Source organism: Scomber scombrus, chromosome 23 (genome assembly GCF_963691925.1).
Source record: "Scomber scombrus chromosome 23, fScoSco1.1, whole genome shotgun sequence".
NCBI lineage: Eukaryota > Metazoa > Chordata > Actinopteri > Scombriformes > Scombridae > Scomber > Scomber scombrus.
The window spans coordinates 15,396,001-15,412,875 of NC_084992.1; the positions used below are offsets into that span (position 1 = coordinate 15,396,001).

Genomic DNA, 16,875 nt, shown 5'->3' on the forward strand with positions numbered 1-16,875 from the left:
AAATGAAAAAGTGTATTTCCCAAAATTTTGAGCTATTCCTTCCACAAATCTGCAATCAAAACAAAGGTTACAATAATGTGAATGACTCAAGCTTTCAGTCCAGTCGCCACTCTGAAGTTATTTAAGATTTCACATGTGTAAATTAAACAGTGAAATCAAATAATCATTTCATCAGCTATTAATGACTGACAAGCCCAAACAGGCCATTTTCATTGTGATTTAATGTTTGTGACAAGGTGGTGCAGAGAAGAATAATTTGCACAAGCCTAAATTTAAGCCAGACAGGCAAGCTTGCATTGTAATGTATTGAAACTGTATAATATGTGGATATACTGTAAATAAAACAAATGTGGAACGGATCTGAGCATCTGTGTGTATGTGTATGTAAAGATATGTGAAAACACAGGCTGACTGGCTTGTTAAGCAAACTTGAAAAGTGAAATCTTGCACAGCTCCAGGCGTTTGCCTGCACGTGCTTACAGTAGGCAGCCTGTCTGTCAGAGCATGACAGAACACCCCTCGAGATTTGTCCATCTAGATTCATTGTGTTTGAACTAAAATGTTGAGCAGCACGACTGAGCAGCATCTCTCTCTCTCTTCTCTCTCTCTCTATCTCTCCCCCCTCCCCATTTTGCTTGGAGACGATAATAATGATCTTTAAGGAAAGCAGGGAAAAGATGCACAACAAGTCAAGAAGCCATCCACTTGCTAATTAGTAACCCCTTCATTTTTCTAACAAGCAGAACTAATTACAGGAGCTGCCACGACGCTGATTTCCCACAAGGCAATGCTTACCAGGACTAAGCCAAAATTTCTTCCTCTTACACCCCCCCCCCTCCCATGAACCAATCAGACTCAGGCTTTTGGGAGACAAATACTGCTGTGTCACTTTTGCAAGTAAATGCAATCACCCAAAGCCGGGTTTGATGAGGAACCTTGTCATTTTCCCAACTGTACTGTAAAACAGCAAATAAAAAAATATAGGCATACCAAATGGGTAAATAATATTTATTCACTTATTTGCCATATTACATTTAGATTCTGCCTAAAATTAAAGTATTAGCTGGGTAAATACACAACGTGGAATAAAGACCTCTTGTATGCGTGATCAGATCTTGTCGTTGCTGTCAGATCAGAGTCAGTTTTGATGTGCAGATACAGTAAACAAGAAAAAGGCTGAACACAACCCTTTTGTGTTGTGAGACTGTAGAAACGACAGATGAAAGTTTATTTCAGGAGTCCGCATTTATATTCTGCAGCGTGTCTGCTGTGCTCCTGCTGCAGAGCTCTCTGTCCTAGATTTTTTTTTTAGCTGCCCTCTCCTGTTTATCTGCGTGACCTAAGAGTTTTTAATAAAGTTTCAGTTTGTTTTTTTGCTTGTTGTATCAGTACTGCTCCTACTGTGTTGTCAGTTACCGATGCTGGATGGCTTTCATTAGTCAGAGGAAAGTGGTTCCCGACAGGGGCAACCACACTAAACTCAATCGTTGACAGTGGTCCAAATCTAGCTGCCCCGAGGCAACTGGGCAGCCCTGCTTTTTTCCAGGTATTGGTCATAGGGTTGACATGTCTACATTCTACACTGTAACACACACAGTACGTTCCAGTTTTCTCAGTATTGTTACAGCAGCCTATCCACTGACATAGTTTCCAAGACTTGAAACAATGAAATAACAATCTGCAAAGATGACATTATGGATTACAAGTTCAGCTCAATATAAAATGTTAGAGTTGGCAGACACTTTATTCAAGGATTTAAAAAAAATACTGATACTAGTATCAATACCTGGCTGGGACAATATAAACAGAGCCACCAGAAGCTGATGGGTATAGGCATCTGGCAGTACTTGTGTTCCAGTTGCCAAACTAAACCATGATATTGAGAATCTTGCCAGTCTTATCAGTGAACAGGAACTAACCTATAAAATGATATGGATTGTAATGTAATGAAAACATTCCTGCTCTTCAGGTTGGAATAGTATTGCCAGGCCCTGGTCCTTTTATGAAATGTATAGGGGCTGTGAGAGCAGATTTCTCGTCAATACAAATGGCACCAGAAAGCTTATACTGTTAATGGACGGTACTGACCAGAAGCACACACTTCATTTTTCAAGCAGCAGACCTGCTTACTTAGCGGGTCGGCTGCAATTTATTCAAATGCTTTTCAATAATATATTAATTTAAGTCTAAATATCCCGTTAAATGGGGAGTTTATTGGTCTTATATTAAAGGATAAGGCTCACATTATTCACATTTTTCACAAATCCCAGCTATGCTTTAGTCCGTCACTCAATACTGTCTGTGACACTCAATCTTGTTTATTCACATCGAGATGTAAATCTTTTCAAATGAATTATGTTTTAAAAAGGCTCAGTGATTTTTGAAAACAGCTGTGCTACTCAAACTACAATAAATAGTGCATTTGTTAGGGACTATTTTCAGCTATGGATTCATTTACATTTGGTGTGCTATGGTGTATACGCATTCGACGAAAAATTAACTACATTGTTGTGCCTATGTTCATCACAATGAAAAAAACATGTAACTCAGTGTAGCAGTCTGGCTCCTTTATGTGTTTTTAATCTTTTTGGGGCAACAATGGAGCTCTATGGAACAGAGGAGAAAGATATACAAGCTTGTCATTAAGATCTTTGTTTAGTTTTTATTATCATTATTATTAAATCCCACTCAAATATTAATAAGAGAAGCTCACATCATTAGGAGATAGGGATTTGAGGTCGGGTTTCTCATCTCCACAGCAGCTTTTACTTATGGCACCTCATCCACATAATCCTGACCGCTGACTTGCTTTGTTGCACCGTCAGCAGGACAGCTGACAGTCAGTCACAACCTATCTGTGGCAAAGAGCACGCACAGAAGACCCTTATCTGGGAGAGAAGTTGGAAGAGGAAGAATGCAGAGGTAGCTTTCTGCCGCTGTCGCTGTCAGAAAAACCTGTTTTTTTTTTTATTCAAATGGGGTAATATGCTGATGGAGCCCTTTCAGGTCACCTTGGTGGGCTTGAGTGGGAGTGGGGTTGTGTGGATGGGCAGTCACATGCATCACTTATCTGTCTTTGATGGACATGACAAGTGGGAACCCTCTTAGATGAGAATAAGAGGAGGAGAGGCTTTCAGCAGATTCGCTGAGCCCCAGAGCATTTTCTAATTCATTAGAGACGGTCTGATTGCAATCACTTCCATTTTAAGGGTTTACTCTCTTAAATTTGGTTTCAAAATTCTCAGTGGCTATCTGCGTGATGTCGGGTCGCTCAGCAGCTGTGAGATCTATACACCAGCACTTTGTGTTGCGCAGACATCATCACTCTGGATTTCACAAATTACGGGTATTACATGAACCACAACTCTAAGAGCTGATGTAATGTTCAGCTGCTGCAGCTTAGCGGGGCTGATGTTGAGGGTCAAAAATCCCCCCGAGGAAGGAGTTAAGCATGTAAGGCCTGCCAGTCCTCGGCCACTTCCAACCATATGCACAGTTTCCATCTCAGTGGGTTGTGTGTGTGTCATTTCATACACTCACGAGATAGGGATCTTGGTGTCCTTCACATGATGCTTTTACAGTGCAGTTACATTAGCTAATTCGACCCCGCTTTCAAAAATAGCCTATGATCGATAAGGCTTTCAGTTTCTTGCAAGCCTCAGCGTTTCACCTTCAGGCTCTCCCTCAGAAAAAAGAAAAATCTCTTATTTCAAGTTTTCAAGCATACATAGACAAGCCAGCATGCCTACATCTTTATACATGCCTTGACCTTTATGATCTTGGACCACTGACGACAGCCACATGTGCAAAAATAATCACATGGCATGATGTGTTTGTCTCTGCAGCCATTTCAACCTACATGGAGAACCCATGTCAGCTCATCTCATATCATATCTGAATACCCATTAACCTGAATAGCTATAATTACTATTAGGTCCAAACAAGGACGAATTAAATAGAAATGGCCTCTAATAAAGACAGCAGTTAAGGCTGGAGCCTGTCAGGCTGTCCAGGTCACATCAAACATACACACTCATTAAGCATTAAAAAAACAAACAGCCTCATGATACACGCCTGTTCAGATCCTCTCCTCTGCGTGGGATATAAAATGCGGCGGCTTTGAACGATCCAGCAGTTGATGCGTCTGCCAGCTCTGCAGCGCGAGATTATTAAGACAAATCCAAGACGAGGAAGCCTCTTTGACCAACTGTCTGTGAAATCTATTTCTGGAAACCACTGCTCATAATACCACCACAACATTTGACGTGAACACACTATCAGAGGGTGGAAAGGTTGATGGGACACAGCACTGCAGTTCCTTATAACATTATAAAAGGTGCTGAAGACCAGTGAGATGGAGGAGTCGCTGTCCATGGTGCTGCATGAAGGGCGGCTTCAGTGTGACTGGATGTAAACAGAAAACAAGCCCTTCGTGTGTGTGTGTGATAAGCTGCAGCTGGCTTACATACACACACAGTTTTGAAAAGTAACGCTGAATGAAGTCAGAGAGATGAAGCCAAATGAAACAAACGTTTAAAACTGAGAAGCAAAAATTATTAAGCAAAATCGAGCATAATGTATGTGTGCATCAGAAGATAATATAAAGAGAGGATAAGACAGAACATTATCCATGCTGGTATATAAATGTATAAATGGTTGTTGGTATCAGAGGGATGATGACTTATTTAATTTAGTTGTGTAACATGTTTGAAGCAGACTCACAATGGCTTTACTTTGCATAAAGATCTCTCATAGGCATTAATTATAAGCCTCACTGTTTAACTGTTTTTTTAAAGACTACATTATGTTTTTGATAATTACACAGACACTGTATTAAGTGTTAGGGTGACCTTCAAATCGCTAACAACGCTAAGGCTGCAGTGAAGAGCTACTGTTCACCCTGATAAGAATGGAGAGTGAAGCCAAATAGTACAATAACTAATTGAGAATGACAAAAAAAGCAGTCATCAGCATCCGTGATGCAAATGAGGACTTCACTTGTACAATTATTACCACTGAATGCAATCAAATTGAATTTGGACAAAAGCAGGGCGCCGCCGTGGCCGAACAACGACAATGCCAAGAGATCTCGCAGAATAATTGTAGACAATAGAAGACAGACAGTGAAAGAAGCAACTCTGGCTTAATCTGCCCTAGTTTTCTAAGACCTGACAAAGTGTGTTTAGATTGGGCTGTTTATTGAGAAAAATACCTTTATCTTTATTGACTGGTCTAACAGCCCCAAAACAAGGTAAAACGTCCAAAACAGGAAAACTAATTACTGGGTCTATATCGCCCTGCACCCACCCCCCTCCCTCCTTAGACAAGGAGCCACAGCTGGAACGGATGATAAAACTTGGACTCCTCTTCGTCATGGTGAGATCAAAGTCGCAGACTTTCTATTTTTAAATTATTGGACTCCTGCTCTGTTGTCACTCGCTAAGCTGAAGCACCAAAAGATTCTGTATCTGTCTGTGTGACCAGGTATCTACTGTAGCGTGTTTGCAGAGCATGTGCACATGAAACCTTGAAAATTTAGGCATTAAACCATCAATCAGGCTGTTTTCCCCCATCCTTTCTGACATGTCAGACTATGCAACTGTATTCACTGTAGATTGCTTCTATTTTGTTACTTCTGCCTACTTGTAACCTTGGGCCTGCACACACACACACATTCTCAAATTCTGCCTATTTTTCATTCAGTTTAGACCAAGGTCACTTCTACAACTTTCCTTATCAAAAGGATACAAGCATGAATACTCTCACTGCTTTCATGGAAACACACAGTACTGACAACTCAAGGGCAAGGGTGTGTACCGTGCATATGACCCTGGAAGATGTGATTTCTAAAAGTCCAATCATACGAGTCCACAACCCCTTGATATTGAACAAATCATATTTTATTGCAATTAAAAATAAGTATTTCAACTGGATTTCCTAGAAATTAGCTTGGCAACTGCTTTTATTACAGCAAAACCCATCCATCGGAAACAGATGCACTTTATATAAAAGAGTTCAGCTGTGCACATCTGGATTTATCTGAAAATTAGCTTGACATCAGTCATAATGGAAGATAATCCTGTGAGCACGTCACACACTACTAAAATAAACAGCTAGTGACGGCATCCCTGTAGTGCAGCCCGGAATTATATTTTATGAGGTGGGAGTTCACTTGGATTGGAGTGGATGAAAATGAAACATAGCAGAATGAACAGCATGCAGTGGGTTTTATGTTTGAACACATAGAAGCTGTACAGTATCAGCACTGGTGCCCAAAAGTCCAAATCCACAGGGAGGAAACACAAACAGTCTGCTCTCTGTACAGAACCCGCTTTGTAACTGATCTTTGAAGCGCATCCTGATGGAAGATCTCGCCTCCGTGACGCTATTTATAGCTTGGTAATGCATCAGAGGTCGCACCTTCCATCTCAGCAGAACCAACATCTGCCTCGATACACACTGGCTTATCCAACATTGACGATAGCAGGCATCTAATACTGAGCTTGGGTGCAGAATCTTACCCTGACTCTAATCTGAGGGTGTATTCATTTCAACTAGTTTTTCCCCTGGTTCGATCCACTTTCTTGAGTGTCTTATTATAACTTATCAGTCATTTGATTTGCTCACTCTGATCCAGTCATCAAACTCATAATGATTTAATGTAATGAGCCAGCAATCAAATTAGCTTTGATTATACATGATATGATGTATGATACATTGTTCATCTACTAGCTATTAAATTGTTTGTGATCTAATGTGAAAATCCAACCAGCTGTGGCCTCGCTTTTCCTTTAAAATGACAGAGTGACTGTAAAGATGTTATCATTACTGACAAACACTGACTTTCGGTGTGTCACAACAATCATAACAACTGGAGGGGAGGGGGGGCTTGTCACTCCTTCTCAATCCAAACCCGCTTCATAAAACCGTGGTGCTGGCTAATCTGATCTGCCTGAGCCAGTATTTTCAGAAGCAGCCAGTCAGTTCATCAGCCGAACAATGAGAGAGGTCACGAGATAACAAGATAAGAGATGACCGCCCTGGTGAGGTGGTCCCGAAAAGAGGGTAAGGGGGTGGGCATATGATGAAAGACCGGTACAGCTGCTGCTCTCATTCATAATTTTACGCCATGCCAGACAATAAACTGACCTCTCTAAAAAAAAGGTTTTGAAAAGGTAAAATCAATAACAAAAGAACAAGTGTTACAGATTGGAATGGAAAATGCTACTGTTCTCTATTCACTGTGAAGTGTGGTTAAGATGTCAGGATTGATTGGCTTTAGCTCACTGGGCACACAGAAATAAGTTAGACAAATTATAGTATATTATATATATATTATAGTTTCTTTATTCTCACAGTTCTAGAAATATGCTAGAAAAGATTAGATAACTATCACAAAACAGCAATAAAGGCTTCATTTGGAGGAAATATCAACTGTGGGGTATTTCTGGATCTCAAAAAAGCATTTGATACTGATGACAATGACTTATTATTGAAGAAATTATAAAGATATAGAATTAGAGGGGTAACACATTGTTGGTTAGGCGGTTATCTGGAGAATAGGTATCAATGCAAGAAATTAAATAAATCTAACCCACAACTAATGAAGGTTACTTGTGTGGTTCCTCAGCGCTCTGTGTTGGGAACATTGTTGTTTATTTTGTCTATAAATAATAAATGAAAGGTTTCCAAAATATTAAAAACTATATTTTTTGCAGATGATACACATTTATTTTGTTGTGGCAAGAACAACTTTTGGTCTGTGATTGATCCTAACAATCTAACAGTGAATTTAACTAACATTAAATTATAATCTTTGGGAATCATTTAACTAAATGATGTCAAAATAGACAGATAGACAGTGTCTGAAATAAAATTTCTTGGAGTGATAATTAATAATATCAAAGATATGTGTCAACTGCAACATTATATACAGTTAAAGATCATTATCAAGTTGTACACATTATACTGTTATTTCATAGTCCCATATATAAATGACTGCATGGAAGCGTGGGGAAAACAAACACTAACCTAATCTTCATCCTTCTAAAGATGACTGTAACAAAACCATTTATAAAAGAACCAACAAATACACTATGATTGTACTACAGTAAAAGGAGAATTTATGGAAAAAGTGTAGTTATGAACTGAAGACATGGAAAGCATGTAGTAAGTTTACATGAATGTGTGTTTATGTATGTTAAAAAGTGAAATATAAAATATAAAAATTATAATTCCACTCCAGTCAATTACAGTATATGGGTGTGAGATGTATTGTGTGCAGACTGGGCAGAAAAGGCATCAGGCATTGGGTGATCTCCTTCACCCCCCGTGCACATATTGAATGACCTAGTGTTCAGTAATCAGACCTTTGTTCATGGGCCCAAGTCAACTCTGTCCCGTTAAGTCACCGACCACACCAACAGACTAAGAAGATTAAGTGTAACAGAACGGGCAACAATTAAGTAATACAGTAATACAGTTAAGCGACGCCGGCTTGACCTATAGAAACCCGCTTACGGGGCCGAGATGTGCAACACTTTAGTCACCCTTTGCCACGAAGGCAGAGGGGGTCTGACTTGACAGATGTGACAAAATAACATTAGCGTACTTGTACTGTGCACATGTACTGCATTTTAACACAAGAAAAAACAACTATAGCTTAAAAGATGAGTAGAAAGTGAAATCAATACCTTTCTGAATAAATGTCATTAAGGTTGGTGACAGCAGGTAAAACACAGCCATGTCTGCAGGGTCGACTTAAGATGGCACAGGTGGTAATCTAACTCACTGGGCTATGGCCGAATGCCCTTGTTGTGAGATTAACTAGCAGCTAAGCACTCAAAGGTATTAGGCACCAATCAGGCCCAAACTAATAGGTAAATACATCCTTCCAACATCTGTTTGGGTCAAAGATGAACAAATGTACTGGAGTCAACTTAACTGATAACTCTAAAGCAGGATTACATGATTTTAATGTGAGGTACTGAGCTATTAAGTCAGTTGTGATTTCCCTGTGCAACACTTTGCTATTTATTATTCTTACATTAACAGCAGATCAAATTAGTATGTGTATGTGGAAGAGGTTCATCACTAGACTATACTTTTCCCCTCAGCTTTTCCATTTTACGTTTTAACATCTTAAAGCTCATTGTTTACCTGGCCTGCAGCAGACAGATGACGTTATTGACTTACCAGTGAATGTAGTGGATCATTTAGTGGCTAAATAGATATCCTTTAATTGGTGGAGGGCTAAAAACAGAGGGAAAAATAGACTTTCAATCATTAGGTGGCCATAAACACGACTCCAAATGGATGCTAATGTTGCTCACTGTTTGCGGAACGTGTAAATAAGCCACTGTTTGCTAACAAGTCCCCCAGCATGCCAGTGTTGTCTTTATAGCTGGTTTCCGCTGTTTTACAAGTGGCCAAAAAAAGTCAAAAAACATTAGTTCTTAATTCTCAGTAAGGTGTAATATCATATTTAACTTATTCAATTATCAAGTAGTTGCTGAAGTATTTCAAAACTATAGTTTCAGTTTCAGCATTTCCACAAGCAAGATTTGACAGAACTGAAACAATCCCTTCTGAAATTATGTGAGGACATCTTCTTCTCTGTAAGTTCTGTAAACTTTAATGTGCTAATAACAAAGGCCTCGGGGCGTCCTGATAGTCAAATAGTTAAGGCGTTTCCCACATAACCACAACGTTTCTGGTTCCATTCCAGCTGGGGACCTGTGTTACATATCATACCCCTCTATTTCTCCTGTTTCCTGTCTGCCTCTATACTGGGCTTTCCAGTACAGGTGAAAATGCCAAAAAAATCTTTCAAAACAAAGCAAAATAAAGCTATTGCAATCTTATTCTACTTAAACTCCAAGCCAGTGTAAGTGCATCGTATTATGGAGCATTTATAGTTGTGTTAACTGGATTGAGAGATTATTGCAGATTACTTTTAACAGGCCTGACCACTTAACTGCTGATAAAACAATGGCTTTAAATAGACCTAGCATCCACTGAGTAGAATTGAGGTCTGACAGTACTGTTTTCGTTATATTGATAATGTTACACCTCATCCCCAGGGTTAAACTAAAAAAAAAAAAAAATCCCATGATACTCGTGGTCTTTCAAAGGATCGAATACCAAGCCCCTGCTTCTACCATTTAACGCTCGCCCGGAAGCTAAGCCATTATTTTCAAGGAAATAGGAGAAACAAAGCCATCTATTTTTATGTTACCAGGAGCAGAATAAACACAGAAGAAACTTTTCATGTCAAAAAAAGAGAGAAGAGAGTCTAAGCAGCTATGCAGTGATGCAGCAGTCTCTAGACAGCACAAAACAGACAGATGACTTGACTTCTAAATGCATCCTACTGCTGCTTATGTTACATTCAGAATAAAATGTTTCATGTATTTATGGCATATTCTCATTTACACTCTGTGCATACCATTACACTTGCCCAAAATCTCAGCATGCGTACCCTGCATGTTGATGGCAAACTGCCATTTATCAAGCACACAACCTACACAATTTTATCTTTAGGGTGACACCATAACATCGCTGCTACTTATCTTTTACTGCTGGCTGCCTGTGTTTCTGTTGATGGCAGCAATGTAACATGCTACGGGGACATCCCAATATCAAAATGCATGAAAGAACTGATTTACTTGAACAACAGCTGCTCCGAATTCATAGTCATGACAAAAAAAAAAGACAAAAAAAAAGCTAAACCTGACCTTAGGTCATATTGTTGAGGACAGTTGTATTAGTTAACTCACTACTTTTTGTCCTTGCTATCCTGTCTCACACACACACACACACACACACACACACACACACACACACACACACACACACACACACACACACACACACACACACACACAGGCTAAATTGCCAATTAAATCTCAAAATAACACGTGTGTCTTGAAATACACATGTCCCCAAAGTGTCAAAGCTTGATTAGAAAAGGGTGTTTAGATGATTATATTCTAATAATATTTGTGACTTTCTTCTTCTATTAACCCTGTAGGCCGAGTGACAAAATAAAGAGGTTAACTGACAACCTATATCTGTGAAATCTGCTAATTTTGTGCACCTTTCAAACATTTTTTTCCTATATGTTATGTAATAGCTATTAAGAATATGTGTGCGCAGTAAAGCAGGGCACTAAGAGGTGGTAGTGTTATCCACAATGCCAGAGCATGGAAAAGCTAAATCTGCTGTAAGCAGAGACTTGATGGCGGGGTTTGATCGACTCACCTGTCTCGCACTAACCCCCCACACCCCATCGAAAGAATGTTTTTCAATACACATACACACACACACACACACACACACACACACACACACACACACACACACACACACACACACACACACACACACACACACACACACACACACACACACACACACACACATTTCTGTTAGCCAAAGTACCCAGAATCCACTGCAGCTCAAGGTCACCTGAGTCCTCTCTGGCACTCAGCCTGTGCAACTGGGTTCTCAACGTTTTCTTGCACATAAATCAAACTAATACAACCTACGCAATATACAGTAACACAACAAAAAGAAAATCATTTTTATGGTTTCTTTTTAAATGAAGGGAGGCTTTAACATTAGCCTGTTGTCTTCTTCATGAGTTTTTCACCACATTGTGTAACCTGCCATTTAAATATCCTTTATGTACTTAGAATAAATCCTGATTTAATGAAAGCTTTACAATACAACTTTCTCAAAATTTCATTTTCATCTCATGTCACAAAGAAATCTAAATCCGTCCAGATAATCTCTACACCGGTATCAAATTGCACTGCAGTGTCTTTTGCCCTCAGGTGTCATTGAGGGGGCGAATACTATGTGAAGTAACACTGTGATTTATTATGTTTTTGTCTACAGAGTAATCAGTGTTTATGCCATCAAGCAAAAAGGAAAATATTACACTAAATGACTGTACATGAAGAACCTCCCCTGGGAGTAAATGTGTAGGAACAAAAAAATACTCAAAGCCAACAATATCTCAACAGTCTGTAGTTCACCTCATCAAGCTATGTGTGGTTTGTTTTTCTTTATGCAAGATTTTAAATAAAGTATTTAATGGGGAAATCTAACCTAACTGGGGAAAACAATAGCTCCTGAGATTTTCCAAGGGATTTGTTGTCAGACCAGAACACAATTTGTAGAGCTTAACCCAGAATTACACATTTGACTCTGTTTTATTAATCCCACAGTGGAATACTGTATCCCAGCCCTGTGCTGTATTACTTGAACCGCATGAATGTTCAATGGTAGTTTAGGTACGGAGAGTACTTAACACACACAGTTAGAGTTTCTGTTATTTAGTTTATTCTAAAGTAATTGACATGTATAAGTTCAACCAGTATTGGTACTGGTCATTTCAGGATGCAAGTGAGACTCTGGTCTCAGTTGAAAATGGTCATTAGGTTGATGAGAACATAAAAAAGATGTATGGAATTATATGTCTCCATTAACAAACCAGTTTAATTTTTGCCTGAAATGTAAACAATTAAAAAGCAAATATGGCTTTGTTACAATAACAACTCAGCTGCATGCTATGTGAAAAGCATGAGTGTTTGTGCCCATGTCAGAGGAACCACAAATGGTCATTTTTATCAACCAATTAGTCAATCCTATTTTTTCCGATTTTAAATTAAATACTACTTTTTTGCAAGGGTTTCCTTTCCTACAATGGTTCCTGAGAAGGTGGGAGAAACATTATACAGATCAATAAACAAACTCACCTTGGGCTGAACCTCTACTTCTACCACTTGGTTCTTGCTCATGCAACCTTTGACGAAGCCCTCAACTGTGCTGTTGAACTTCATGAAGATCACGTAAGCGGCGTAGGCTGAGAGCAGTGTTATACTTTCCCACATGGAGATGACATTATCCAGGAAGAAGATGATGAGCATGATCAGATCCAGGATGTAGAAGGAGACATCACGGAAGAGCGGCCACCATGTTAAATTGAGGATCTCCTTGGAGAAGATGGCGCACATCCCAATGACAAAGAGAATGTTGAAGACGGCCGAGCCCACGATGGTCCCGATGCCCACGTTGCTGTGTGAGATGAAGACCCCGATAATGGAGGTGAAGAGCTCCGGGGCTGAGCCACCTGCCGCCATGAAGGTGGCACCCGCTACGTCATCTGAAATGGTCAGCTTCTCTGTGATGACTGTCAGCGCTGGGACGAAGAACTCGTCACACACTATGGCTAAGGCAATGAACATGTAGATCATGCCAAACATATGGAGGACCACTGCACCTTTGCGCCTCTCCTCTCGGGTAAAAAGGTCTGGTGGATAATCCCCCTTGCTTTCATTGCTATCTGCTGTAGATTTCATGGCTATTGGCATATCGACTGAGACATTGGGGTCCCTCTCGTGTTCGGTGAAAAGTAGAGTCCTGTGGGGGGCTGACTGATGGAGACTCTGCTGGGGGAGCACTGGCTCACTGAGACCCCCTGAGCTCCAGGTGAAGGCACTGAAGGAGGAGGAGACGGCACTTATGGCCACCAGGCTTAGGACAAACCCTAAGATTCGCACAGGCCTCAGCTTTCTCCGCAGATACCGGTGGCCCCGCCGCTTACAGGCGTCACCCAATATGGGCCTTCGCTCTAGTGAATCCATGCAGGGTTGATCTGAACCCATCTCTCTGCAGTTCTTGAGTGTCCTCACTCTCAGTGACTAGGTAGGAAGAGGGGAGAGAGGGGAGCCGGTTTTACCGGAGACAATACATAGTTTGGTCTTCGGCTTCAAATGAGTTGAAAAGATTCTAGGTGCTTTCCAGGGTCTGGTTTGCCAAATGATGTCTTCATATTAGCCTCTGCTGGCAAATGTCAAAAGAATAAAAAAATTATTATGAAGCCAAAAAAAAGCCAGAGTTTAAAATTAAGACAAAACACTAGATTTAAAAAGGCTGTTTGCATATTGAGTACATACGTTTATTTTAACGATCTTGTTGTGTCAGGTTACATAGTCTAGTTGCTGGAAAGTTAAATGAAACATAATCTTTTTGACAAATGTCATGTCAAATGTAAAACATACACACACAGACTCGGAAATCTGTTCTCTATTTCATAACATTGCAAATGGAATAACTGGTAACTTCATATTGACATTTATTTAGACAAATACATAACTGGGGGAAAAAATCAATAATCACCTGCCAGATAATTAACCAATAATCTTTAGTGTTACTGTGGAAGACTCATCTCCAAATCAAGAGATCTACTTCTGACAATTGCCAAAAAATAGCTCCATGTAGTCAAACATTCAATTCCAATATCATGCAGACATGTGGGATAATCATCTTAAAATGCATATCTAACGCAGAGATTTGAGTATGGTTTTAAAATAATCCCACGATTTACTGTCAGTCTCTTACAAAACACTGAAACAAATCTCTATAATTAAGAAATAAAGATCATATGATGTGGAAATAAAGAATGTATAGCTGAAGATAGTCCACTGCGGTCATAATAAAGCTTCAGAGGACTAATAGCTTCAGATATTCAATAAGTGTATTGAGTAATTGCCAATTTTGAGAAATCTAGTATGAATTCAAACCACACGATAAAACTTATATAGGCAGATGATTCCGACTGATGTTGGTTGTCCAATTTTGATTCTGTGACAACTTGTAATCAAAAATCTGACATCTGATGTTGTTACCTGGGAAAATATCATGAAATGTGAAGGCCGTTGGTTTACGGACACCACTTGGCTGCAGTCAGTGAAAAATGGTCAACGCTATGACGCTGCTGCTCAGGTAAAGCAGAGAAAAACACACATCCCCGTCCTGTTTGACTTTTACAATGATGCAAGCCTGCTTGTCTTTAAGCCTGAATGGTTCGTCTGAGATGCCAGCCCCACTGACAACTCTTTCCCATGTCTGCCCTTCAATAATGCCTTCGCCCTTTCAGCTGTATCATCACACAACAAACAGCTAACCACCGTCCCCGACCAAAACAGCCCAACATTAGTTTCCATGCCGAGGCGCATGACGCGTGGAGAGCATGCAGACGGTGTCATGCCTTACCTTTGACAGAGGCGAGAAAACAGCCGCACGGCACGGCAGCAGGTTGAAATTAGGAAATCCTCTCCAGTGCCCTCTTGCTCTCATTGAGCAAAATGTGACCGGTCTCCGCTCTCCGACGACAGAGGAGGAGCTTTGGACGAGGGGAAAAAAAACTGCTTTGCCAACTGCGCTCACCTCTCTCCCTCACAGCAGCAGCAGCAGCAGCTCAGTGCAGCATCCCTCCCGTCTCGGATGAGAGAAAAAAAAAACCTCGGTTGAAAATACCTTGCTTATGTAGCAGAATATTATGCCGGGCTGGGCTGACCACGTGAACTATGTGGTTTATTAATAAAGCCAGGTAAGCGGCAGACAGCGCATCCTTTCTTGCTCGGTTCACGCAGTGGGGGCTTTAGTGATGTTGCATTTTGAGGGAGGAGTTGCCTTGGTTACACAGCAACGGCAGTATTTTCACTGATTTCTTCCTTTTTTTTATTACTCTGATGACGGAACAGGTGGATGTGCTTCAGCTCAGCAGCTGATTTATGTGCATGCCTTGGGTCATTCCAAGGTTACATGCAAGTGCTGGATCCATTTCTCACAGATAACACCGTAATGAGCTGCATCATTGATTTCTGTCACATGCTAATTCAACATCTTCACATTTGTAAACTAGAATACAATATGTGATAAAGGAATAGTTACATTTTAGCTCAGATGAGAGGATGGATACCACTCTCATATGTGTATGCTGGAGCCAGCAGTGGCTTAGCATAAAGAAAGCTAGAGTGGTTCTGTCAAAAAAAGTAACACAATCTACCTACTTGCACATTTACATTTCACCAATTAACACCTTATTTCTCATTTAACAGAAACTCTACTGATGCTGCACCAATGCAAAGCTAAATAGCTATTGGCTACAGTTTCATTTTCCAAAAATGTTAAACTATTCCTTTAATATTTTATTCATTTAGAATCAAAGGCAGAGTAAACATTAAAAAGGTCATGCATGCTTTATATGCCATTTTTCTTCATGTTGAATATGTCATCCAATACGGAGACTTCATCTGACATGACCATCATCCATTTAGGCCCCGGGTTGCCATGTTTCCCCTCACGTCCAATAAAGCCCCCAACCACTTAGCGTTAGTTGACAGGTCAAACCCTGTTGGATAGACACGCAATCTCTACACAGTGAAGTAAAGAATGTGTAACACTGATGCCCTGGTGCTGTATAATAAATCATGATTCACTGACCTCATTGATTGCCCCTTTCTCTCTCTCTCTCTCTCTCTCTCTCTCTCTCTTCTCTCTCTCTCTCTCTCTCTCTCTCTCTCTCTCTCTCTCTCTCTCTCTCTCTCTCTCTCTCTCTCTCTCTCTCTCTCTCTCTCTCTCTCTCTCTCTCTCTCTCTCTCTCTCTCTCTCTCTCTCTCTCTCTCTCTCTCTCTCTCCTCGCTTCTCCACCATAGTTGCTTCCTGTTATCTAACAGGAAACACAGCGGCTGATAGTGTTAATTTGAGTTACCTCACATTATCAATACTCAGATATTTTGTGACCACCATCCATTATAGTATGGGGTCTAGAGGTTTTCAGCTAAAGTATAGTTGGTGTGGTAGTACTTGGAATAAATATAATCCCTCTGGAAGTTGTCTGATATGAAAATAAATTGATGTGCCTCTGAAATGGACTAACACATAGTTACATCAACACTTTGAGTTCTCTGTCCATATAAAAAGTAAGGAAAATGTCTGTGTAATGTAATTCTTCACCAAAATGCTCTCTTGAGACTGGAAATGTAATTTTTTCACAGTCAAAAGCCCAGAAGCCTATTCATT

At 40.2% G+C, this 16,875-nt stretch overlaps 1 protein-coding gene across 1 annotated transcript in view; it reads right to left on the reverse strand.

The window, feature by feature from the left end:
- The window catches only part of LOC134005809 (sodium/potassium/calcium exchanger 2-like), a 38,320-nt gene extending 24,638 nt beyond the window's left edge, over positions 1-13,682 (reverse strand). The window contains exon 1 of the mRNA XM_062444816.1: positions 12,766-13,682. Coding sequence (XP_062300800.1) covers positions 12,766-13,673 — 908 coding nt within the window. The 5' untranslated portion in view covers positions 13,674-13,682. The remainder of the gene's footprint in view (positions 1-12,765) is intronic.
- Between the last annotated feature and the right edge of the window lie 3,193 nt (positions 13,683-16,875).